Here is a 26,848-nt window from a genome sequence, read left to right as displayed (position 1 = left end):
TTTCTTTGGTTTTGCTCACACGAAAATGGATCATAACTTAAAGTATCCTCAAGAAACTTTGAAACATCTTTTAAATGCCATACAGAAAAATAAAACTAAATCATAATCAAACTTCTTAACTTAAGTATTTCTCTGTCCATTTACTGTCAGTGGTTGCGCGCCGGGGGTGGGGGTGGGGGGGGGCGGGAGGAGGGGGAAGACAATGTCCAAACATAAAATTCACAACTTTAGCAGGAAACAGATATTCTACAATCCATTGACTTGAAGTCCTAGACTTTTCTGGAGCTGTGTTTTAGCATGGAGTTTGCGGTAGTACCTAAGCTGCTCTTGGATCTAATTTTAATGCTTTTTATTTAAAAGAGAGCTACTTCGTTTCTCTGTTCCTTCATGTCACCTGTCTGAAACCCAAAGAGGCTCGATTATCTCATCCAGATTAGTCCTATATTTCCTCATCCGGTCACTTTGTTTTCTCCCAGTCACACCCCACCCATGGAACAGTGCCTCACTGGGAAACTGAATTTGAAATTTACAACCCATGAAAAACGGATCAGAATATCCAAGCCCCAATTTAATCCTAATATGGGATATGGATAAGGTATTTATCAATATCACAGTGCATCAAACTTGTTAATCATTTAGCTTTCTGTATATCCAGTAAAATAAATCCTTTTAAATGTGAGTATGAAAAGCATGGCATAGCTGAAGTTTAAGTTCAAGCTTTGTATCTTCTGTATATAATGTATTATGTTTTTCAAAAACTTTTTATTAGGAAAGCTATACCAGACGCATAATCACTATACAATGATTAAACATTACCTTTACAATTTATAATCACTGAAATTACAGAATAAATATATGCACATTTCCTTTGAATCTTTGTGTGTGAGAGAAAACATTAAAAGTGCTTCCTACAAAGCTGTTAGTGATATATACCCAGTTGCTTTTTTATTTTTTTAATATCATATATTTATATTTATATATATATATGTATAAGAAAGTGCAGATGTTCTCAAAAATCTTGACATCAAGATGAAATGTCACGAGGAGGGTGGCTCAACCCTAGGTGTGTCTCCAGCTGTTAAACGAACAAGCCTTGACTTCAGTAGGATCCAGCCTCGAATGTGACTTTTCCCAGGGTGGTAGGAGAGATGCCGTGAGCTGTACACTAGGAGTGAAGGGCACGTGGAGCTATGTGGAGGAAGAAATAGATCAAACCCGAACTAAGCATATTAAGTTGCAGGGGAGGTGTGTGTGTGTGTGTATGTGTGTATGTATGTGCGTGTGTGTGTGTGTGTGTGTGTGTGTGTGTACTGCACCCAGTGCAGGCTGAGGGACCTAAGTGTATGTAGGGAGTTGCTGTGTGCACATGAATATGTGTGTGAAACAACAGTGTGAGAACATTCGAGCAAGACCCGCCCCTCCCTCCCCATCCTGCAGTTTTCAAGCATGCAGCAAACTGCATTGTTAATACATGTACAGAATCTGTGCCATGATGGGAAAAGGAGAGAAAGCCATAAATGCCAACCTCCCCCCTCCCTTTCAAACAAAACTGCAACTAAAGGGAAGAAAAGTTACTGAAAATAAAAAGACACATTGAAGTTTACTCATTTAGGATCAATACACCGATCCCCGGTATACCTCACACATGGCACAGTCAAAGTCTCGAGTTTCAGTATAAAAAATAATGATAACATTTGCTGGCAAAAGTCTGCGAAGGCACTTCATTGATTAATGATCTGAGTATGGCCCTTCCTCAAAATCACATCTGAGAGGGGGGAGCACACTTTTGTATTCTCTAGTTATCATGCGTTTCAGTTCTGTCCTAGGCAGGGGAAACTGTAAGGATGTAGTTATTGGGACAAGTATAATGGGAGCCGGGGATATATTTCTTTTTATTTTCCTTTTTCTTTTGGAAATCAAAACAAAGCCACTAATTTATATTCTTCTTTCGGTTAGAACCTGTATGCTGTTTTCTCCAGAACTTCGAGGTAATCCGGCTTAGTTTGAAGTTTGGCCCTTAAGTCGAGGTAATCACTTTTGGGGGTTTGGTGGTCTGTGAAGCCCTTTCCAGCTGAGAAGAGAAGGGTTTCTTTGAGCCTGGCATCCTGCTGTAAGTCTGGATATTGCATGCCAGGGGGGTGGACATGGAGTTCCTTTAATTTGGGCACTGTGCCATAGAGACAGTCCACAAATCCCACTGTGCACGGAGCAGGCTGTGGCCTCTCACGGTCTAGTAGCAGACTGCCACCACCACAACCTCCCCCAGGGGGAAACAGCACCACCCCACCATTCTTCTCGTGGTGGCGGAACCCAGCCAAGTCTCCCCCAGTCCCTCCACCTACCCCTGAAACCCCACCAACTGCCGATTGGTGAGGGTGAGGGTGGTGATGGTTCACCGTCACTATGGTGTTAAGTTGAGAATTGGAAACAGCCAGAGCCCACTCCTTCTCTTTTTCCAGCAAGGTCCGGTAGTTACTGTGGTTCTCCTTGGGTGTTTCTGCAAACTGCTCACTTCCTAAGAGCACCTCAGCCATTCCTGTTGGTTGTGTCCCAGGACCTCCACGGTCTGTAGCTCCTGTGTCCTGGGCTGCTGAGGCAGCCACTTCTTCCTCCTCTCGAGGCTTATAGATGGGATTGTTACACATCTGAGTTACTGGGTGGGGTATATACTCGTACACGTGACCCACGGGAGGGGCTTTCTCTGGCGAAGACAGAGTTGGTCGCCCTCCACCTCCACTCCCACCACTGTTGCCTCCACTGTCCTCAAACAGACGGTGGCATTGCATCTGGATTCCTGTAAGGTCCACACCTTCTTGCCTCTTGCTTCTAAAGGGCAGCTTCTTCCTACGCCGACGGAGCACATAGGCAAAGAGGCCTGCAGCAACAAAGACAGCTGAGAAGAACAGAACCAAGAGGCTGAGAATCAACACAGAAAGTGGCACAGGGCCCCCTGGAGGAGAGAACTCATAAGGTGATGCACTTGTTGGTCCCCCGTTAGGGTGGTAATCTCCAGGCTGGGGTGGAGATGGTCCAGGTTGGGCAATATGCAGCATCTCTGGGCATAAAACTTCCAGCTCAATAGTGCGAACATCACGGTGGGTGAGGTTCTCGGGGGTCCTACAGAGTACATCACCTACCACGCTGACTGAGCTGATGGTTTCGATCCACTGCTTAAAGGGGACTAAGTCACAAGTGCAGTCCCAAGGATTCTCGTTGAGATCTATCTGCACAATGGCATTCAGGTGTTCAAGGACACCAGCCACTGGCAGATAGAGAAAGTAGTTCTTCCTCAGGTTGAGCCGAGCCAGGGATGTGCCTGCAAAGGCATCCGTTGGCAGAGTCCTCAGCAAGTTATTGTTGAGAAATAGCAGCTTCAAGTTGGGCATGAGGCTGAAGGCTGCAGGTTGGATTTCCCGGATGACGTTGAATTCGAAGTACAGGTAATGCAAGCTCTGCAGACCTCGGAACATACCTGGAGTCAGCTTTTCTATATCGTTGCCATTGAGAAAGAGACTCTTCAGGTTGGGCAGGTTGATGAAAGCCCCATCCTGGACGTAGGAAATGCGATTGTTCCCTAGGTGCAAGAGATCCAAAGAAGAAAAATTCCAAAAATCAGAGCGGTATATCTTCTGAATAAGATTGCTGCTGAGGTACAGCTTCTTGGCATTCAAGGGCCTTGGAAGGAGTTCAGAGATGTTGTTAAACCCTCGTTCTTTGCAGTTGACAGTCAAGCCAAGGTCATTGATATGCAAATTGCATGTACACCCAGTAGGACATATAATGGGAATGGGTGGTCTAGTCTGATAGGGAGCAATAGGAGGTTGATTTGGACCAGGATATAAAGCCTGGGATGTCGAAGGTGGTCTCGGTGTTCTGGGCTGTTTGGTGGGTTTTGGTTGCTTATTAGAGGACTTATATTCAACAGATGAAGCAGTAAAATGGACAGAAGACAACATAGAGGAAGGTTTAGTTGGCCAGGCATTCTCCTTGCTTGATGATAAGTGGGGAATCCCCAGACTGGCCTCCACCTCAGAGTCAGACAACAGTGGACAGAGTTCAGTCTTCTTGATTTCACGGAGATCCTTCCCATGGAAATGGAAAGGTGTCTCACAGGTGATGTCTCCCACCAGGGCTGTGTAAGGTATTCGCTCCAGCCAACTCTTCAGCTGTACTATCTCACAGGTACAGTTCCAAGGATTCTCTTCTAGCTGGAGCTCCATCAGGCTTCTGCCAATGTGATCCAGCATCCCACGGTAGAAGAGAACCTTTAACCTGTTCCCACGAAGGTCCAGATGCGTTAAGGAGACAGCTTTAAATAAATTGGTTGGAAGCACGGGGATGAGATTATCATTTAAGATTAGAACCCTCAATTTACTTAGGTTCCGAAATGCCCCACTCTCTATACGTTTAATGACATTGTAATCTGCCTGCAGATATTCCAGACTTTCTAAGCCAAGGAAGGTGTCATTTCTGAAGACATCTAGTTTGTTCTCATGGAGATACAGTCTCTTTAAAATCTTAAGGCCATTAAATGCTCCAGTTTGAATGTCCTGCAATGCATTGTTCCCAAGGTTAATGGACACAGCATTATTCAAGTGAAGAAAACTGTTTGTGTATAGTCTTCTCATCGAATTCCTCTGAAGATACAGTTTAAAAGGTCTTGACCAGAACTCAGTAATCTGACTAATGTTTGTAAATCCCTTGCTGTCACAATGTATGTGAAAGAGGCTTTCCTTAACCTCGCAGTAGCATGGATCAAAGCAGGGCTCATCTATTTCTTCTGAGTCCTCAATCAGGGGAATTGGCGTAGTCCATCCTAGAGCAACTGTGCTTAGAAGAATTATCCACAGCATTCTCCCTCTGTGAAGCATTTCAGCTATGGTTGGCCTCATCATTCCTGGTTGATTACAAGCCTGCAATAGAAATAAAGATGCAGATTTTTAGCATTTGTACTACTTTAATTGATTCCTACATCTGGGGTATTTTTTGTTGGTGGTGGTGGTGGTGGCGTTGTTTTTGGTATGAAAACCTCAGCAGGTATGAAACTGATACTCCAAATGAGGCAACAAAGTGTTAAATGCTTAAAGTGTGTCCTATGTTTTCAATTTAAGATACTCTGACATATTGCAACATGCAATGGAATTTTCCTGAGCCAGACCCTGTTCAATAAGTGCTATATGACAGGAACAAAAGCAACTTGCACTGATTTCCTTTGATTAAACAACAACAACAAAACAACAACAACAAAAACCAAAAACAGAATAGGAGCCCTGATTCAGCCTTGTGATCACAGACAGATTCAGCAATAAAGACAATGGCTTAGTGATTATACTTGCTTGTCTCTTTAAACTAAGGTCTGCCATTGTCAATCTTACTGGAAGTCAGGGGGGGGAGGAATGTTCTTTAAATTGTATATATTTATTATTTTAAAACACGATATAAACAGAAGCTATTAAAGAGTATGAAGAAAAGTGAACATATCGCCCAATATGAGATGTTGAGATGTGAGAAGTCATCATAAAAGAAACTTAAGCTTTCTTTTAAGAAACCATGAAAAGCTACTTAATTACTATATAAGCCCACTTCCATACCCAACCCTTAACCTTTTCTGTCCAAACATAAAAAAATGCAAGTATCCTTTAGTTAAATAAATAATGTCTGCACATATTCTCATTCTGGATGTTTAAAGCATTAGAGTGATGAGTTCTTCTGAAGAACAGGCCCATGCAATTGTCAGAGCTAAAGATAGTGACAGCTAAAGGTCGCTAAGCCTGGGAGTGTCTGAAGCAAAGCACTTGCAAGAGCTTAGTATGGACTGAGAATCTGTGCTTTGAGGATCAACTGAGGAACCATAAAAAATTATAAGGGAAGGTAGCTGTTTAGAAAAGAAGTAGGTGGTTAAAGGCGATGATGGGTGGAAACGCCAATTCTTGCTCATTATCAAGCTTGTGAAAACATTTTAGAAAAAGATTTATTTTTCCAATGAGAAGAAATGAATTCGGTGTTCTATTCTGGAAACATACAGTGCTTTCATCAAAGGTTTTCTCGATTTGCTTAGTCTCTTCAGTGTATGAAAACATGAACATAAATACATTATAATATTCCAGGTTTATTACATTATCCTTCCCAAGTCAGGGAAATATCAATTGAATTTGAATGGCTGATTTTAATCAATAAAAACAAATCAGGGTCTCCAACCTACGTTTTCTTCCCACATCAGATACATATATCAAGGAAATATTTCTTAACTTGAAACACAAGGAGATAATTTATAGGGAAAGTGGGAAGAATTTATCTTTACATTCCACTGGCATAACATGAACACAGCTGCAAGGAGAAACTCTTGAGAAAGCAAAGTGGAATCTGCCTCCGGCATGTAATAGTCAATTTTTAGAAACAATTAAATGAAAAAGAGACAGAGAAAGCAGATGAGGATACATTATAGTGCCACTTCGTCTTCCCTTGGCTTCCTTGTAAAGTATTAGACTCTACTTACATTACATTCCTCCTCACCATTTCAAAAACAAAAATAAAAATGTTTTTCTTGGTTTTCACACTTCTGGGCTTCAGGCAACCAGGCTAAAGCAGATATCGTTGACTTACCTATTTTGCAGGAGGTTTGGATTTTGGTTTTTTATTTTTGTTTCTCGCCACGGACTATGGAAAAGAATGAAAGACAAGCAGCAAGGAAAACAAAGCTTGAGTTTAAGGATCCTCTCTTGTCCAGTCTCCTCTTGCTGAAGCTGAAGCTAGGGGGGCTGGAGGAGAGGGGGGAAGGCCCTAAAAAATAAATTAAAAAGCTAGCTTGAGACGTGCAGAGAATGCAATGGGCTCTTCAATGGGCTTCTTTAGGATGCAGGACTGACGCTTGGCACCCTCAATAAAGGAAGGAGGAGATGAGGCTGCAGCAGGCTTCCAGCTCCGCTGCTGCTGGGCGCGCCGCCGCCTCTGTAGCGGCTCTCCCCGGTTACCCTACACCATTGGGCACCAGGGGGGGAAGGCAGGCTCACATCACACTGCGGGATTTGGATTTCTTTTTCGCTGTGTATTTGGTTTGTTTTTTAACGTGTACCGAAAACCCCCCAGCATTTCCCGTCATGAAAATGGGCTCCAAGTAGGGGAACACGCTTAGCCTTTGGTCGGGAGCGAGCACTAAGAAGCCCTGACTATACAATTGTGTGTGTGTGCACACGTGCGCGCGCATAGCGTGTGCTCGTGGGAACATGAAGGGGAGCTAAAAGAAGTAAAGCAGTCAAGAGGAGAGGTATTCAAAGGAATAAAGCAAGACAGAGAAAGAGAAGAGAACCCGAGGGAAACATTCCGTTGACAGAAGGAGGTGGATAGAGGTGGGGGCGAGTATCAGCCCCTTAGACCTTTGCTTTCTATTTCTCCCCTCCTGTGCAGAGGCCTTGGACAGTGAAACCATATTTGGAATGGGCCTTTCTCTTCACAGACTTCCCTCCAAGGCCAGGATGAGCTAGTTACCCACATCCTGCAGGTGGAAGATCTGAGATCCTCTGGCACTGGCTGGGTGTCCCAAATAAGAGGCAAAGCATCCTCAGTGACTTGAACTGACTTTCTCTTGAATTTTTCTTCAATTTCTTTGCACCAAAACCTTTCCTTCAATTTAGATACACTTCTAACTCAACAACTCTGTGTTTCCTTTCAACTTTATGCTCTTCCTTCCTTCCTTCCTTCCTTCCTTCCTTCCTTCCTTCCTTTCTTCCTTCCTTCCCACCTTCCCCTCCAACCTCTCTCTCCTTACTCCCTCTCTACAGCTCCCTCCCTCCTTCCCTTTTTTCACACCCTCTTTCCCCTCTTTCTCCACTGCTAGGGAGACCAAGAAGCTTGAAAAGCAGTGGGGCAATTCACACTCTTCCTCTGGAGGCCTCAAGGGAGGGAAATTGCTAGCATTGGTTTTCTTTTCCTTTAGTTCCTCCTGCTGCTCTCTTCTCTGCCTCCCTCTTCCCTCCCCTCCCTCTTTCTTTCTCTTTCCTCTCTAGTATCTCCCAAAGATAATGCTAAGGAATGTCCAGATGAGAGGTGACTGAATGAAGATTTGACAGGGGGAAGCAACCAGCTCTCTCCCAGACTCCTCTAAAAGGACCTTTCAATGGTATCAAATGCTAGGAGAAAGCACAACTTGGTGCTTGGTGGAATTGAGGAATACCCAACAAGCATCCAGGGTTTCTTCGAAGTGGGAACTGAGCAATGTGTCCAGAATGCAGGAACCCTTCCCCCATCCTATCTTTAGTTCATAAGGGGACATAGGTTTTCTGTTTCCTGACTACTAAATAATTGAACTCAATTGCCAGGGTCTCAAAGTTAGCAGGGGCTGAAGATGATTTTCTTAAGGTATTTTGCACAACCAAATTGAAGGAGGAAGAGGAGGGGAGGAGGGGAAGGAGGAGGAGGAGGAAGAGAAGAAGAAGAAGAAGAAGAAGAAGAAGAAGAAGAAGAAGAAGAAGAAGAAGAAGAAGAAGAAGAAGAAGAAGAAGAAGAAAGAAAGAAGAAGACGAAGAAGAAGAAGAGGAGGAGGAGGAGGAAGAGGAGGAAGAGGAAGAAGAAGGGGAAGGGGGAAAAGAAGGGGAAGGAAGGGGAAGAGAGGTGGAGGAGGAGGAAGAAGAAGAACATAGGTATGAATTTCTTACTACTTTAAAATCTATTTCATCTAATTGAGCAAAGCATTGCTTAAAGTCAGTCTGAGATCTGGATGATAGCTTGCATTAAAAATATCCATGCATCTGTCTATTACCCCACAGTAACTAAGATTGGAAATAGCAATCGAACTCAGTAAGCAGCAGGCTGTAAGAGTCTCTTAACATTCTGTACCCTTCACATCCCAGACCCACCCTTTTCTCAGAGAGGTCTCCACCAGGAAACAAGCTTACACTGAAAACCCTCAGTGTACACTAAAAACTGCTCGGGACAGACCAGTTCTACCTCCCTCTCCAGTACCCCCAACCCATCTCCTTGGTCACCCAGTCTGCAAAGGCAACAGCTGTTTCAGGGATCCTGTGGGATCCCAGGCTCTAATGGAATGAATAGGTAATCAGGAGGCTGTCCTGGGCTTCCCAGTCACAGTAAATGGCCTCTGCAACCAAGTCCCAGTAGTCTCTGGAACCACAGTCCTTAGTGCTGGACTTTGGCCATGTCCTAAAGGCCTTTCATGAGTGCTCTTGCCTTTATTTTAGTGTAGCATGTTTAAAGGGTGGGAAGGGCTCTGAAAGTTAGGGGATGCTGGGCCCTCTAGCTGGTTTCTTCTGCGTCCTGCTGGGAGCGCCGGCACCATTGATTTGTCCAGAGAAGGACAAGAAGCTCTTTCTACACAGCAAGCCCCTTTCCTACCCCCCCTCTTCAGTACTCCCCTTCATTCCAGATCTAAGATTAAATATTCCAATATGGAAGCGAAACGATCTCCCTGGAACAAATAATTAAAATGCTGCATCATTCATTTTCTGAAGAGCTATGAGCCTTCTATAGAACCTTTTTTACTCCGCTACTGACAGGCAAGGCATACAAGGAGTCTCTTTAGAAAAAAAAAAAAAAAATATATATATATATATATATATATATATATATATATATATATATATATCCATCCTCGTTTTCCTTCTGTCTCTTAAAATACAACCCAGCGCTCCACGGGGGGAGGGGTTTTCCTCTTGGCCACCTGGCCTATATGTTAGAGTTAAGATTTCTTTCCCCTGAAAAACAGGTTTGAGGTTATATTAGTCTCCAGAAGCCCTTATTTCATCAACGTCCTTACATCTATTGAATCCAATTCTTAAAATTATATATATATATAAATTTTAAAAAAATCCTAGCACCTGTGAGTGTATAGAAGATCCAGCAGCCAAAGTCAATGCGTTCTACAGTACATATCCTACATAAGACATGCATTGATTGCAATCAGGCAAAGTAGGAACGGATGTCGACGAGTACCTATGGTGCAGAGCGCTCAGGATCTCCGAGGTTCGCTCCAAGGGGCTTCTCAGCGGGAGGGGCAAACTCTCCGCGAGGCTGCATTGTATCCGTCATTCTGTCGCCCAGTATCTTCCCCTCTTCCAGCCACCAACTTTTAGAAAGGCTACCAAATCACGCCTGTAATCCTTTCAGAGTGGTCCACCTTTAGACTTAGAGGGAAATGGTCGCTGCATAGCGATTGGAGAGCCGAGCGCGCACCTAGCGCGGTGAAGCTGGAGACCGTGGGCTCAGGACCACTGCTCTCTGTGCTTGCCCCGGATGGCAGGCAGGCTGTGCAAGTGTCCCAGGACCTGGATGGCCTGATCAAAGATCTTGGTGCTCTTCCTTCAGTGGCAAGCTCCCCGATTCCCGAGAGCCCGGGTCCCTTTCTGCATTTCTCTTTATCTGTATCTCGCTGAAAGCTTGTCTCTCTCACAGCGCAATCCCTGCCTGCGGCCTCGGTCTACTCGAGGAGATAGAGCTAGCCCTTGGCTTTCCCGAGTGTCTTTGCTCTTTGCCCTTTGGATGGGTGGGAGTGGGGGTGGGTGGCATGGAGATGAGAGAAGACAGGGTGGGGAGAGACAGAAAGGAGGCAGGAAGGGGGCGACTAGATCTCAGATCCCAGCATTGGTCAGGTGGCGGGGCGGGGGGTGGGGGGTGGGGGTGAGGACACAGATACAACAGTATGGCTGTACACACCACATTGCACTTGGCGTTGGGAAATCTCAGGCAGAACACGAAGGCGATGTGGATGTGATCCCGTTGGCGGGGTGTGAATCCCCTGACAGCCCACCATTGGAGCGCCTTCACTTCTTCAGCCAGAGGACAGGGAGCGGTGGGCAGAGGAGGGGGGCGAGCGTTCCAGGCCAAGGAGACGCTCCCGGCGGCGGCGACAGTGGCGGCGACCGCATCTTTTAAAGACTGACCTGCTTTAAAAGTACCGCTTTGATGGCCTAGGAAATAACTAAAATCAGATTACACGTTACTTACCGAACGTCTGCCTCTAAACTGGGAGCGCCAGGTCAGGGACTAGAAGGCAATACAGAAAACGCAGGGCTGGAACCCGAATGCAAAGCCATCAGCCGCCCCCAAATCGCGCACCGAGGGAGCGGCGCTCCGGAGCCCCCAGATCAGCCCATCGCTGGAGCCTCCGCCAGCTTGTCCCCCCGCACCCCCGGCCCCTCCTCCGCGCCAACTGTGTAAATCAGCCGCCGCAGTCCTCTCGCCGCGCATCGCAGGCAAATCCCTGCTTAGGAAGCAAGTGATTCTCTCTCTCTCTCTCTCTCTCTCTCTCTCTCTCTCTCTCTCTCTCTCTCTCTCTCTCTCTCTCTCTCTCTCTCTCTCTCTCTCCCTCCCTCCCTCCCTCCCTCCCTCCTTCCCTCCCTCCCCCTTTTCTATTTATTGGTCACAATTTGCCAGTTCCACTAAGAGAGATCCTGTCAGGAAGTCAGTATTCTGTATCGGTGGATTGATTTCTAACTTTTGCAAATGAGAGATGGCTGTTTGGAAAATTACAGCTCAAACTAAAGGGGATGGGGTGGGGGAGATGATCAAATTAAGAGCATGTGAACTGTATCAGGGGCAACATCTCTGAATGCTTACCATGCCAGGAGCCATCCAAGTGGTTTGTAGAAACCGCCAAGGGTCGAGCAACCTAGGTGACAAACTGAAAGTACTAACATTTCCTCATCTCATTTTACTTACTAACGTGGGGGTTTGAGGGGGGTGGTGATGAGACTGTAGCATGGTTGGAAGGGGGTGGAGATTTGAGGGAGAGGAGTCAGATACCAATGGTGACAAATGAGATGAGGACATTAGGAAGATGCTTGCACACATGAAAGTACTCCATGATCCAGGGGACCACTGCCTCCACTGCAGTCTTGTTAATGCAGTTGCTCAATGTTCCTCCATCCAATCTGCAGGGCAAACCAACGCAGTTCTTTTTAATAGATCCTGTTCATTAGCCAACTGTCTTGGAGAAAGGGTGGCATTCCCACGAACTCCCAAACATGAGAGATAGGGGGAGTTCCGTGGGAGATATCTCTGTGACTCTCACTATTCCTTTTAGATGTGAAAACATGGAATTGCCCAAGACAAGTGAAATTATGTATGTATTATCATTGTAAGCATAACATCAACTGGACCATATTTTCAGAAGTTTTCCAAGGAACTCCAGCTTATATCTTGAAAAGACGCAGGGCTTTTAAATTGTTCATGACAACCTTTATGAGAGGGGCATGAAGATACTTTGCCCCTTCTTTTATGAGGTTTTTTTTCATTTGTCTGCTGTATACGCATATTTAATCACAGTCTAGGGCCCATATTATTATCATTATAAAGGAGAGAATAGAATTGGTCATGCCCAGAAAGATGGCCCTGTTCAGTTTTATGTAACACATAGGCACGCAAACATAGTTGATTCAGAATGGTAACCACTTTGGTATTCTGCGAAGTGAGGATTTAGAATGTCATACTTAAAATGTTTCAGTTTGTTCTTCAAAATACTCAGTGTCCTTTAAGATTATTAATAAAGTATCTTCAGTGACCCAGAACATGACCAAAGCATCATGACATCAAGCTTGTTCTTTTTAAATATAGTGTTTCAGTTTTATGGGGCAAAATTCAAACTTTTATCAATGTTTTCTAGGTCAATAATGCCCTCTTTGTGAGTCTTTGCTGTGCGAAAACTTGGGTGTGGAAGGTACATTTGTCATAGCAGTTCCCCTAGTGAGGTTTCCTAATTTGGTTTCAAAGAAATTTATGCAAGAAATACTGCTAATAAGCTATCCTTATTATTTATTTATTTATTTATTTATTTATTTATTTATTTATTTTCAAGAGTCAGATGTAAGAGAAACCCAAATGCAGTAGTAGGCTGAGGAGTCAAGAGATGCTTCAAGCCTTGTTGAGTGACTGCACAACTCAATTCCTGGGTTGCCATATTCCAAGTAGGCAAGTATGGAATCACACACATGCCTTTCGCCTCAGGGCTGGGGAAATATAACCCTGAAGGAACCTCATTTCATCCTCTCTATATTACCTGACTTTCTTTGACTTTTGGGTCTATTTTTACTTCATTTGATTTTCATGCTTACTTTTGATGCAAAGATTCCAAATATACTCCCATATATCTTGGCTCTAAGGAGCATGGCAAAGGTGAATTGATAGAGTAAACTGATGATATTAAAGGTGAACACTGCCAGAACAAAAATTTCAGGCCAGATTAAAAAAAAAATGTGTGGAATAAAACACCTTTCATGTGTCTTTGTTTTGTAGTGTTCACTCCAAAGATGTTTGTTGCTTTAGCTATGGCTTTACTTACTATAACTTACTTTCCAAATGCTGTGGAAAAAAGAAACCTCCACTTAAAAAAAGATACCTTTTATTGATGATGTAACAGCAAGTAAAAGTCAATGTGACATGAATGATCTGAAATGGGATTTATTTAAATATGAATGATTAAACATTTATTTCCCCATCAACTAGGGGACAAAGTTCAAGGCTTTCATCTGGCATGTGTTGGAATTTACAGATGACAGGACTCTTGAAAGTGGCCTTGTAGCATAAGTGTAGAACAAGAATGCTGTTGAACACTTTTTTTCAATGTCATCAATTTTTAAAGTACACACACACACACACACAAAGCCTGTGAAAGATTCCATGATTTTGGCTGCCTTCACCTCACAGTTGGGACTTGCTTATACAATTTCTTCTAGTTTCCACAGCCTATATAAAGCTCAGTTCTCATTTCTATGTCATTAGACTAATATTTACTAATTCTAATATCTATACCTCTGTCTCTTGAGCACTGAAATTGATTCTTTTTCACATATGAATATCCAACAGAAATTACAGAATGCCAAATGGGGGCAATTTCCCATCATATCTGATGAAACACAGCTATTTTCCTGGTGGCTGCTAAGAACTGTATTTTCTCATATACAAGTGCTTTGAAAATATTGGTGAGCTGGGGAATGTGTTTATTACAAGTGCTCAAGTTGATGAATATTTTAAATAATACTATAATAAAAATATTAACATATGGGACATAGTTAAGACAATTCACGCATTTTTAGGACATAATATATAATTCCTACTTTTATCAATTTCGCTATCATAAAACATCCTCTAAAAGAGTTCACTAAAATAATTTATTAGAATGTAAAAGGCTATTTCTATACTTTTGCATGTTATTTTTTTTTGCACCCTTAAATATTCAAAGGATAATCTGACCTAATCTACTTGTGTCTTAATTTATTATACCATTTTCATTCAAAGACCACTAGGGAAATATCCATTAAGCTTCAAAATCATATGTACATAGGCTCCCATGTTGACCTCCCTTGAAATTCCCTCTCTGACCCCCCACTCTGTCTCTGTCTCTGTCTCTGTCTCTGTCTCTGTCTCTGTCTCTGTCTCTCTCTCTCTCTCTGTTGGGAGAATTAAAAAATGTAAATTATATTGGCTTCTATAAAACACGTTCTCCCATTGTCTTATCTCTTGGTGTCCTAACAAGTGTGATGCATTCAGGAAGTGGAAGCAGAAAGAACTGAAGTTCATGACCCACAAGGCTACATAGTGAGATCCAGTCTCAGCAACAACGTGGAGTTAGTGTGAAACAAATCAACACCCTGTGAGTAAGTAACAGGAGTGAATTCCATATCTCAAATCTATCTCTAATACACTTTTACTCATATAAAATAATAATCTTGAATTAGAAATTTGTGAAACACCAAGGAAGATTCTCTTAGATATTGATGACTTTTCTTTTTGGCTTCCATGTTCTTAAGGAAATGATGTTGAAAAATATCTGCTTCCAACAATATAATCACTCCAAATTAACTTCATAAGGTTAGCATTCATTAAAACTAATATATTAAGACTGTAGTGTCTTTTGTTTCTTTCATGAAAGTACACAAGGATACAGATTAACGATTGTCTCCTATCATCCCTGTCAGTTTGTAGAAAACTTTTAGTTCACTTTGGAGCACTGTAGATCATTGTAGGATGAACTCAGCACACCTACTCAGTACTAGTTAGTCATCAAGCTGGACTAGATTCCTGCAGCCATAGGACAAACACGTGAAGAGTGATTCCTTGTCGTTAATCTTGAACTGCTGATTTGCCTTTGTTTTCATTGCTGTAGTTTCCATGCTAGGGATATGCTAAACACCTGCTGGTCTATCTTCGTCTCTGCTGATCTCTCCTGACAAGCATGGGTTTCCAGAGAAGAGGGACTGTAGCTCATTGTGGTGCTCCTGACACAAAGAGTTGTGCACAATCCGTAACAAGACGTTCTTGAGAAAGTACTGAAGGATCAAAGGAAGGAGTGCTGTCTTTAATGGCATTCTGAGTTTGCATTATTTTCTTCCCTCAAATCAATTTCCTTTGCATGGGCAAGCACAGAGTTCAGAGTTACTGCCTGACCTTTTAGCTACAAAACTGGAAGCCATCTGACTCTTCTTCCACATAAAACTCTAATTGGACAATTTTTTTTCCATTAAGGTCAAGCACATCATAGATTCCTGGCCAGTGAGGGGGAGTATAACTTTTGTGGCCAGGTGTATATTCCTGGTTGAATTAAGCAGAGCCACCTGGGAGTACATTGCATTAGCCATGAGAGGATTTGTGCAGAGACATGAATGTATCTAGTGTATACCATCATTTGGGCTATCTCTGTACCAGTGTTCTGCACAGTTTCAATTTAATGCCTGTACCTTCTGCATCTTTTCCCTTTCCTGACCAAATAACTTCTCTGGGCTCTTGTTACACTCAGTTCCCTCACCGATATAGTATGCATCTATAATATCCCTTTAATAGATACATCCCCATCTTTAATCCCGTGTTCAGCAATATAATAGGTTGAAATGAACTTCCCTTGTGTAAGCCTTTTCTATTACATATTTAATGAAATGTTAATTCTAGTAACTTTTGGCTATTTTACTAAAACACAGACAAAGTGTTGGGAACCAATACTTATGCAGAGTTGTTAAAAAGACAGCAATTTAACAAGTATTTTAAATAGTCTTACGGAAAGAAAATATTATTAATGTGTAGCATGTAGTTAAGACTACACTCCAACTTTCCCCGGACTGTTCTACTTAGCTCTTAAATAATAGCAAGGAACCATGTGAGTCTTTGTATAGATACTGTTTTTAACACATTCTAGACTGACTCCCCACAGGATTATCTTCATCTCTTCTGAAGAATCTACCCTTTTCTACTCAATAAAACATAACTAGTGTGAAAGGTTTTTGTACATATAATTAAAGACCCTGAAAGTTTTATTTTGAATTGCTTTTTTTCCCCTTTCAGATCTGGTTTAATGGGACAAATATTCGCAGATGGTATTTGTCTTCTTCCTCAAGGGAATATGTTTTCTTGGTGGCCTTGAAGAAAAAAGCCAGGAAGAGTTCTAAAGCCCCAAGGAAATGAATTTTGTGACAGTTCTTTGGAATCTCCAAATCAATTATTCCTTAGTCAACTCTCTAGGTAAGAGCACAGTATATCTGAAACCTGGACTAGACCTTGTAGGACTCTGAGAACAGAGAACATCTGAGATAAATCTGGACACTATATGGTATAGGGAAATTGAGATATGATAAATATATTTCGCCTAACACAGTAAGATTTTCTTTTGGTAGCTTGTTATATGACACCGTAAATCTAATGCAGACCCTTATCCTAGTTCGTTAATAAAGATGGGCATTTAGTAATCAGTTCTTTTGGCCTCATTATATGTCCCTTTGGTCCTTATACTTTCTTTAAAATTGACACTGTAAATTATGGAGTCCCACCCCTAAATTATGGGCTATTTAGAGTTAATGTCTGTTTTGTGGTATTATTTCCAGGATTCAGTCTTTGAAAGAATACCCATTACTTACCCATACTCAGAAAGGGCAGGCATAAGTTTGGGAGGTAAAAATAGTTGGGATTGTAGGAGAAGAATTGAAGGAGAAAGAATGGGAGTAGAGTTAATCCAAATATCAAAATATTTTAAAAGAAGAAAAGAAATAACTTTGTCTTGTCTAAATATCAATTTAGAGATTTATATTTTCTCACTTTATGTTCCCTGATCTGAGTATAATAAGAGCATTCTTCTCTTCTTGAAGGACCAGAGATATCCATAAGAACTCCTTTTGCTTTTTATTTTTATTGGTTATTTTATTTATTTGCATTTCAAATGTTATTCCCCTTCTCAGTTTCCCCTTCACAAGTCCCCTATCCTTTACCACCCCCCTGCTTCTATGAGGATGCTTCCCCACCCACCCACTCCAGCCTTACCTGCCCTACACTGGGGAATGATCCTTCACAGGACCAAGGGCCTCCCCTCCCTTTGATGCCTGACAAGGCCAGAAGGAGATAGGTGAAAGACTGAAGGAGCTGAAGGCATTTGCAACCCCATAAAAACAACAATATCAACCAACCAGAGCCCCGCTCCCCAAGCTCCCATGGACTATACCTCCGACAAAAGAGTATGCATGGAGAGACCCATACCTCCAGCTGCTTATATAGCAGAAGAACTTCTTTCTTAGCCCACAGCCACATCTTCTGAAAGAAACAACACCTCACACCCTGTCCTTCCAGGTTCTGTTGCAGACAAAGACAGACTAAATGTCTTTGGCTCTGTGATTCAGAAGTAAACTTATCTTTTTAAGGTTCTCTTTACACAAAGAATATATAAGTTATTATTTTAACAGAATTATTCATCAAATTTGTAGAAATGTTTGCATAAACATTGACCATAGAAGCCTCAAACATTAAAGAAAATGTTTTCTTAAATTTATCTACATGCTTATATTAAATGTTTAGATAAGATATTTTGATAAATATTAAATGTATTTGTTTGTCTACTGTTTCTTTGCTACTTACAAATTTCCAAAAGTTTCTGCTTACAGTGTTATGCCGAAACTATGATTATCTTGGTTGTCTAAGAGTTTCCACACATCACTAGACTGTACAGCATAGAAGTCATGTGATTTAGGATATAATTAGCTAAGGAATTCTCATTCTTAATAGTTTATGTGTGAAGGGTATGGAGAGCAGACAACAGATGTTTAGATCTCACCACAACAAGTATTTTCTAAAGCCATTGCAAGCTCACCAAAAGTTAAGATTTAAACATACTCATATAAAATTAAAAGGTATTTTAATTAAATATGTTAGAAAAAACATTCAATCTTAATACGAAATAAACAACTCAGTTGAGGATGCTTCCCCACCCACCCACTCCAGCCTTACCTGCCCTACACTGGGGAATGATCCTTCACAGGACCAAGGGCCTCCCCTCCCTTTGATGCCTGACAAGGCCAGAAGGAGATAGGTGAAAGACTGAAGGAGCTGAAGGCATTTGCAACCCCATAAAAACAACAATATCAACCAACCAGAGCCCCGCTCCCCAAGCTCCCATGGACTATACCAATGAAGCAAATTCTACCTTTATTCTGATGTACATTTTTAATTCCTGTTTTAAATTGTGATAATTAAGAATTTCTATTTCCCCAAAGAGCCTTGCGGAGTACAGAAGCTAACGATGATTCATAATTTTCAAGAAAAATACACTATCTCTATAGACAAATTTCTTGTTAAGTAGCTTCAATGCAAAAATGTAAAGGAAAAAAATGTACTCCTAAATTTTGATCTATGGTGGAATCTACCTGATAGGATCCCCAAAGAATGATTGATCCAATCTGCAGGCAATAGAGAAATACCCAGTATCAGATTTCTACTAGACATTACAGTGGAAAAACGTCTAAATATTTGATTTACATAACAGTGCTTAAAACTTGATATTCTTTACTGGAAGAGCCTTTAAAGGGACACTGGAGATAATTGAAGACACCACTGTTGGAATTTAGAAATCTTATTACCCCTGGTCACAGGAACTAGGGGAAACTGCTTCTATCTTGTTACCACACTCATCTGGTTACTATGTTACACTTCTACTGGTAAGGTCTGTAACTGTTTTAAAGTAGCAGCCCATTTTTAACCTGCTTCTGTTCTCTGTGAAGGCACCAGATTTCTGTTTTGCAAAGCTGTCTTTGAGTTAAGTATCAAAGATGTGGAAATTTCTGGTAGCAGCCTGTGATGATTATTTTACTTTGAGATGAATCGCCAAGAAGTGGATAATTAAATTGAACTCTTGTGGAATGTATGCATATATGAAATAATTGTATTTTTATTTTATTGTAAAATATGAAAGCAATAAAATTTATAGAAATTCACAGGGATCTGAATGATACCCTCTATGAACGTTTCTGACGATTTCTTCCCCTCTCTCTCCTCTCTCTCTCTCCTGCCTCTCTCCTCTTTCTCTCCTCTCTCTCTCCATCCTCTCGCTCATCCTTTTCATCCTCTCTCCCCCTCCCTTCTTTCTTTTTCTAGCTCCCTCTCTCTTCCTTTTTCCTTCTTCCTTTCCCAGTCCCTTGCTCCCTCCCTCCCTCCCTCCCTCCCTCCCTCTCTCCGTCTCTTCATCCCTCTCTCCTTCCCTCTATCTCTTCTATCCTCCTTTTCGTCGTTCTGCTTTTTTTCTGTTTCTTATCAGCGAAGTGTGTAAATAAAGCAGTATGCTGCCTATTTAACAAAGAATTTGCTGACATTTCTTGTTCCACCCATAGTTGTTAAAAATTCTCTGTAGTTTCGTGGAGAAGCCTCCAGATGGCGAGCTAGAGTGCATTCTCAGCCCAGAGAGTGGCCAGTTGCCCGCCGCTGAGAATGAAGCTCAGAGCATCTGGGCTTAAGCCGGTTCAGCTCAGAGGTGGGTTTTGGAAGTCTGTGGCGGACCACCGCAGCAAGTCATCACTCAGCGTACAAGCCTTTCCATTTCAGAAAATATAAAGAACTTAAGCATGCGGCGTTCGGAGTATAGATTGCTTTGAGGTATTTCAAAGCAGCGCTGATCATGGGCAGAGGAGCCGATATGTGCAACAGAAACTACTCACTGGAACTCTTCTGGGTATGAACTGGTCTGATCATCCTTTGTGTGTCAACTATTCTGTGTCCTGAATTGTGCATATATGTAGATATTCATTTCATTGTGACTAAGATAATGGGAGCTTGTCTGGAATCACAATGTTTCTTTCTTTTCTTTCTTTTTTTCCCCAAAGAGTGATACAATGGAAGCTTTACAAAAAAAGTGTTTATTGAGGAAAATAAGACGTAAATTATAGCCTAAGCTACACATAATAATGATGCTAAATATTTTACTAAATATTTCCTTTTTAGAAAAAGAAAGAAACTCGAATTGTTTTGCTGTAGTTTTTGTCCAGGTATTACTTTTAAGAGACAATAGAAAGGAATGTTTCACTATTATGGATCGAACATTGAAATAGTTCTCTGTACTGGTGTGAACGTAGCCACACCTGTAAATTCTCAATGTTTTCATAGCTGCACTACAAAAAGAGCACTGTGCACCTGTGAAAACACCAGGACTAAATGTATACATGCATGTACATTTTGTATGGTGTAATGTTCTCTGAGATGTGTTGTGTTTTGTATGCAGACTAACATATATGGGTTCCAAATGCCAAGATGCCATTGCACAGTCTCTGCACATGGCTGGACATTTGTAACTTCCCACCTTACTTGTGCTTAGATAACTTAGAAAGCCGGTCAAACATCGATTGTAAGTTAATTGGAAATGACAAGGATATACTTGTTTTGCTGTTGTACTTTAAATTGCCTGAGTTTCATCCAGCTCTGCCTTTAGTTTTCTGTGCTTTTACATTCTGAGAAAAGATTGCTTTTATGGTCCGAATGCAAATTATTGTATGAGGTGACTAAAGTGGCACAAGGTGCATAGTCTTATAAATATGGATGCTTTCCATCCAGGGTTGTATGTGATGTTCCTGATAGTTGTAAGAACAGGAGAGTTATGACTGTGAGTTTACATGACAAACAAACCAGAAACGTGAAACACGCAAAGGTTCAGAAATACATGGAAACAAGTGAGGCTGGAATTACTTATTATCGTTACTCTAACTTGGAGTCAGAGCACACTGACCCTCCTACAAATCCCTTGAGAAGCTTACCCATGTTGTAGCAACTGAATTTCCCACTTTGCCATTAAAAAAACAAAGAAACAACAAAAACATCATCACTATTTGATCTTAGAGCTATAACGCTCGCAAGAATGCCTAAGATGCTCTGACAAGTTAGAGACTTTTGAGACCCTGCCCTCAAAGGGTTGCCAGTGAAGTCACTAAGTTGGGCATGTTCAAGAATAGGAGTGCACAGTAAAATCCAAACAAAAACCAAATGCTAATACAAAACTGGACAAACCTGAGGTGTATAAAATTGGAGTACAGTAAGATACCTGGTTTGGGGAAACTAGTAACGATTTCTGATAAGTAGTGTTCCTGTCAAAAAATCTGTGGGAAACACTCTCAGGGAGTTGTGAAATGCCAGAAAAACAGTTCGTTCAGGCATTCACATGATGTTGAGTACTTCTCTTTCAGGCCAGTGGTGAACTGGAACTAGGTGGTGGAGTGAATGGCACAGGCTTTTGCACAGTTTGTTCATTCATTTACTCCCACTACAATAAACATAAATATTCAGTAGTCTTACAATGGCTTAACGTGCTGCATAGCAGTAAGAACTGGAAAGAAGTTTCAGGCAATTATAGGCTTTCCTTCATCATATCAAGACATAATTTCGAAGGAGTTTTATTGCTTTTCAATGGATTTACTCATGGGTTGGAAATTGTTTGTAAAAGAGTATCTCTACCAATGAGAGAAAAAAGTAAAGAATCAATGTTGAAATGGAGATACCATAAGAACTCTTTCATTACTCTGTATTCTTTTTCTTTTAACTGAGTCAAAGAATTGATTTATTTTTTTATTAGATATTGTCTTTATATACATTTCAAATGCTATCCCGAAAGTTCCCTATACCCTCCCTCTGCCCTGCTCCCCTACCCACCCACTCTCACTTCTTGGCCCTGACATTCCCCTGTACTGGAGCATATAAAGTTTGCTAGACCAAGGGGCCTCTCTTCCCAGTGATGACCGACTAGGTCATCTTCTGCTACATATGCAGCTAGAGACGCGAGCTCTGGGGGTACTGGTTACTTCATGTTGTTGTTCAAGTTATGAAACAAATGGATATAAATTACTCTGTATTCTTGATGTTTGCACGTGAAATATGTCTTCCAACATCCAACTTCAATATCTTGGAGTTATTGTTTTATTAAAACCAAGTCATGATTCAAGTGGTTCCGAGCAGGTTCCTGGAATCACCATAACTGACCTGGAATTTTATTCCATTTACACTTTATTTGTTTTTACTAGTTTAACCCTCGGTTTTTAAAATATTGTGAGGATAATCACAAACTGCAATGATTCGGGGATAATTTACCTGTTCATCCTCGTATATCTACTAAAGCCGTAGTTTGATATGAGATAAAGGCAGAGAAGCAAGTGGAGAACTGCAGGAAGATTTTGTATCCCAAAATGTATGTCCCTACTTATGAGAACACTTCCATATATTGGGCTGTCAATGACTTTGAGTAGAATGAATGCTCTACTCTTCCTTATAATTCCTTGGATATAAAGTGATCAGTGGAGAGAACTTTAGCTAGCTGCTTCCATGGTATTCTGGGAGGTTGAACTTCATGACTGTGATAACAGCCCCTGTTCTCAAGAGGCATTTCCTTTTCTTCTGCTTCGTATTAATGATATCTGTGTTTTGTATGGACACAGTCATAAGTATGAGAAAACTAGGTAATAGTTTCGTTAATATAAATATAGGTTATATTACTTGAGGTGATGATACTAAATAAGGAGTAAATGCAATTTACACATGGGAATACTTCAACAATGAGAAATGAATGCACAGCATATGTTATGTAGAAATGCCTAATAACCATTAATGCTGAGACAACAACCATATATATATATATATATATATATATATATATATATATATATATGCATCTGGAGATGGCCCCATTACAGAAGAGAGAATTTCTCTCTACAAAGATGATTTATATGTCTTAACTTACTTTCCCTGACTCATCTAAAATGCACAGAGATGGAATTTCTAAGTTTAAGACCTGAGTGCCAGTGGACTTTTATAAATGCCAATCAAATCAAGTAAAGAATTTCGGTCTTACTCTGTCTGAGCTAATCTGCGCAGAGTCAGGCTTTTTCTTCCATCAGTGTCAATATGACAAATTTCCACAATGACTCAGGTTTCCATCTTGGTGGACTTGCCATTCATGCCTTAGCTGCTTGAGGTGAGGTAGGAAGACATTCGAGCTTACTTGAATCACTCACCTGACTCTCACTCAGCCTTGGGCACAGCATGGCTTGGAGACTAATACATGAGGAAAGCTGCATTGTGCTAGGTATTCATTTGGGGAGAAAGGCGATGCATTGTATGTATACTGTATGCTTTCTGCACAGTGCTTGGAGTAAAACAATACAAACTTTTTTATTTGTATAATATAATCACATTGAAAAGATTGTTTGATTTTTTTATTTTATTTTTTATTAGATATTTTCTTCATTTACATTTCAAATGCTATTCCCAAAGCCCCTATACCCTCCCCCTGTCCTGCTCCCCTGCACCCACTCCCATTTCCTGGCCCTGGCGTTCCCCTGTACTGGGACATGTAAAGTTTGCTAGACCAAGGGGCCTCTCTTTCCAGTGATGGCCGACTAGGTCATCCTCTGCTACATATGCAGCTAGAGACACGACTCTGGGGGTTACTGATTAGAAGTCTGTTTCAGAAGATCATATTGTTTTTCTGTAAACCAGCATTCGGAAGAAGTACGGTGTTCTCTAACACAACTGAGATCTTGTTTGATATTGAAAAGTGCACAAAACAAAAATAAACAAAGCAAGCACATGAGCAGTGGGAGCCTCCCTGCTCCTGGGTATGATGCTGTAGTCCTCTTTCACCATGCACAGAAAGTGCTGCTTCTCTCCGTGTGCAGCCAAAGGTCACAATTTTCTGCATTCAGTGTTACTGAATCACTTTAACATGATTTTCCTTTAGCCTCTGTGACCGTGCTATAAACTCCATAAAGGCAGAAAGCAAAGGCTGTGCTTCTTTTGGCTCGGCCTGATGTCTACAGCCACCGAAGTTGGCTTAGTTTTTGAAAATCGAATAAAGATAAAATCCTTATTTTTTAATACAAATTAAAATACCTTGGTATAATCAAACCTCAGTAGGTTCTAATGGACAAAGTGGAAATCACACCAGTGACTGTGTTTGGTGCTTTATTACATTTGATAAGTCTCAGCAGAAGGAGGCATTTACTGGTCATTAGTTAATAATCTAAAATTAACAGCTCTTTAACATAATATGAAATGGATCTCAACTCCATAAAGATATATACATATATATATATATATATATATATATATATATATTTCTTTTCTCAAACATTCTCTGGGATTTTGCATAAGCTCAGGTTAGGATGGTCCCAAGTCAGAACTTCTTCTATTTAGGAAAATGAGAAAAATGCAGAGCAGTAATAATCATCTCTAGTTGCCTGCACACTGGAAAAAAACAACAGACTGTGATGCACAGTTCCAAACTCTAGTCACATATGCACAAGCTCAGTAGTTCTTAAAGGGGGAAAAAAGATTTGAATGTTTCAAAAAAACCATAGAGGAAAGAAGGACTAATGGGAGGGAGATTAGGAAGGGTGAAGGATTACAGTCATCATGAGTCCACTTTATATATGTGTGTCAAAAAGCACAGTCAGTTAGAAAAGAAAGAATTAACTACAAGAAGGCTTTGAAGCATTGATGTGCCTTTGAGCTGTTCTTGGAAAAAATGTCCAGTAATTTCTTGTAATATGCATGTTTATAAGCATGCCACAGGATGTGGAAAGTCAGTTAGGAATAGCAATTATTCTTTTTTAGAAAGAGGTAGATAAAAGGTCTTCAACTGTATTCCTAACTGGATGTAGATACTTCTCTGGTACCCGTGGACCAAAGGCTAACAGGAGAGCTTTTGGTTTTTTAATGTATTTTCCCAGGTCTGGGGCTCATTAACAAGAGAAGTAGGAGGGAGACCATATAAACCTACAGCTGCAGCAGTGCGCACTCAGATCGTTTGTCACCTGGCATGAAGTTAGTGTTGGCAGCTCCTGAGCTCCAGCACAGAGCACCAGGGAGCAAATGCCAGCTGATTGTTGTTCCTGCCCAGCTTGCTGGCTAGCTTTGACACATTCCTCAGATCTCTGCTGAAGTGTTGCTTCCTTGAGGTTCCTCTGCCCCACCTCTCTAGAATGCTCTTAACACCTTTCTTTACATTCTCCTTGACTCTAATTCACCCTTCACCCCACCCCCACCCCTGTGAGCTCACAATAACCACCTGAACTTCTGCCTGCTCTCCTTCTTAGACTAGGGGCAGAGCTGCTAATGTTCAACCCTGCTGAATATCTGTGTCTTAACTAAAGTAGGCTTGAAGTATTGATGAATGGTCTTTTACCCAGTGCTTTTATGTCTGTTTGCATGTTTTGATCTCAATAAAGGCAGCATTTGACATCATTTCATACACATATAGTTTTGGTAATACACTGAAGATTTATTCTTGGGATTTTCGATCATAATTGAGCTAATCGCTAAGATAATAATCACTTATCTGCAATATCACCATGCCACCTTATATTAGAAATAAAAGCACCTGTAGGTTCAGTTGACTCCTGAGGTCCTAGAGAGATTAAAATTGACAGTGACATAGATCCTTGCATGGGGCAGAGTAAACAATTGCTAAAGAGGGCTGCTACTCTTGTTTTATTTGGGGAAAGCTGGTTCTCATGTAAATGGAAAGTTAACCCCCACACAATTAGAAACAGTTTGTTCCCTTATTTCAGAGCCTTCTGTTGCAGATATTTTATTTGAAGAATTTCCATGCAAGCCATATATGGTCAGGCTAAATGTCTCATGTTCACAGCTTGAGAGGATCTTTATCTGTCATTGGAAAGCCTGAGAATTAGGCATGTTAGAAACAAAAGAAACCCTTTGTGAGAAATATGTTCTTGTTGGATCTCAAGCTGAGAAAGAAGAAAAAGATATTGTGGTTCATTTTAGTAGTTTACAGCAGTTTTATTTTCGAATTTCATTTACATTGTGCAATATTTATTCTTTCTCAAAACTGCATTTTAACAAAAATATGTTAAGTACCTATGATCTGTAAAGAAGGAATATCATCACTCATAAAGCTTTCACTGCTGGTGGTACAGTGATATTTTCTCTCCATAGCTTCTGACACAATTACATGCAAATACATATGGATATATACATAGTTACATACACATGGATTACAAGGAAATTTCATAACATGCTCTGTTTCCGTTACCATAATCTTCATGAGGTATTATTTACTTCACCAGAAAAAAAGAATGTACTCAATAACTGTATAATTTTGTTTAAGAACTTTGTTTCTGTCTACATGCTTCTAATTTAAAATTCCATTTTTTTCTGATTTTAGCATATTTGAATAAGCTTGCTGTGGTGATTTACGTAATAGATGTGCCTCTTAAATAATCATCTTAGATGACTAATTTACATCCATTAATAAAATTAAGGTGGAGATAGATTTCTAGTAACAAATAAACAGTCCCACAGAAAGGATTTTAAAATGACTTTGTGTTTAAGACATAATACGTTAAAAGTAAAATTGGAGACGGGAATGGACTAGTGTATGCTGAGTGATCATGGTTTGCTATGACCTACAAATATCAGCACTATAATCACCATCTCTCTGTAATTAACTGCTATTCAAAGTAGCTCAGTGACAAAAGCAAACCATTTCAGTGACACTACCTGGATTCAAACATAAATCTCACACCTGAGTACTTTCATCTTTTGTGTTCTGCCACACAACCTTCACGACATGGTGGTAGGAAAAGAAGGTCCAGCAACA

At 40.9% G+C, this 26,848-nt stretch overlaps 1 protein-coding gene and 1 long non-coding RNA gene across 3 annotated transcripts in view; one reads left to right on the top strand and one right to left on the bottom strand.

The window, feature by feature from the left end:
- Positions 1-1,496: 1,496 nt before the first annotated feature.
- Positions 1,497-11,104, bottom strand: Slitrk3 (SLIT and NTRK like family member 3). Of its 2 annotated transcripts, none has more exons than XM_021159006.3 (2): positions 10,957-11,104; positions 1,497-4,913 (listed from the first exon to the last, which is right to left on the bottom strand). In XM_021159006.3, the coding sequence occupies exon 2, from the start codon at positions 4,893-4,895 to the stop codon at positions 1,953-1,955; it is 2,943 nt and encodes a 980-aa protein (XP_021014665.3). In that variant the 5' UTR covers positions 4,896-4,913; positions 10,957-11,104; the 3' UTR covers positions 1,497-1,952. The 2 variants fall into 2 exon arrangements, with proteins under 2 accessions (XP_021014665.3, XP_021014664.1); XM_021159005.3 differs by lacking the exon at positions 10,957-11,104 and adding an exon at positions 9,946-10,579.
- An 8,599-nt stretch (positions 11,105-19,703) lies between these two features.
- Positions 19,704-26,848, top strand: part of LOC147005619 (uncharacterized) — a 442,787-nt gene continuing 435,642 nt past the window's right edge. The window contains exon 1 of the long non-coding RNA XR_015046621.1: positions 19,704-19,921. This is a non-coding gene — a long non-coding RNA (uncharacterized LOC147005619). The remainder of the gene's footprint in view (positions 19,922-26,848) is intronic.

The sequence above is a fragment of the Mus caroli genome, unplaced genomic scaffold, assembly GCF_978045245.1.
Source record: "Mus caroli unplaced genomic scaffold, Mus_caroli_1 scaffold_3, whole genome shotgun sequence".
Lineage (NCBI taxonomy): Eukaryota > Metazoa > Chordata > Mammalia > Rodentia > Muridae > Mus > Mus caroli.
Note: the sequence above shows the minus strand (reverse complement) of the source record. Positions and strands in the feature narration are given on the sequence as shown.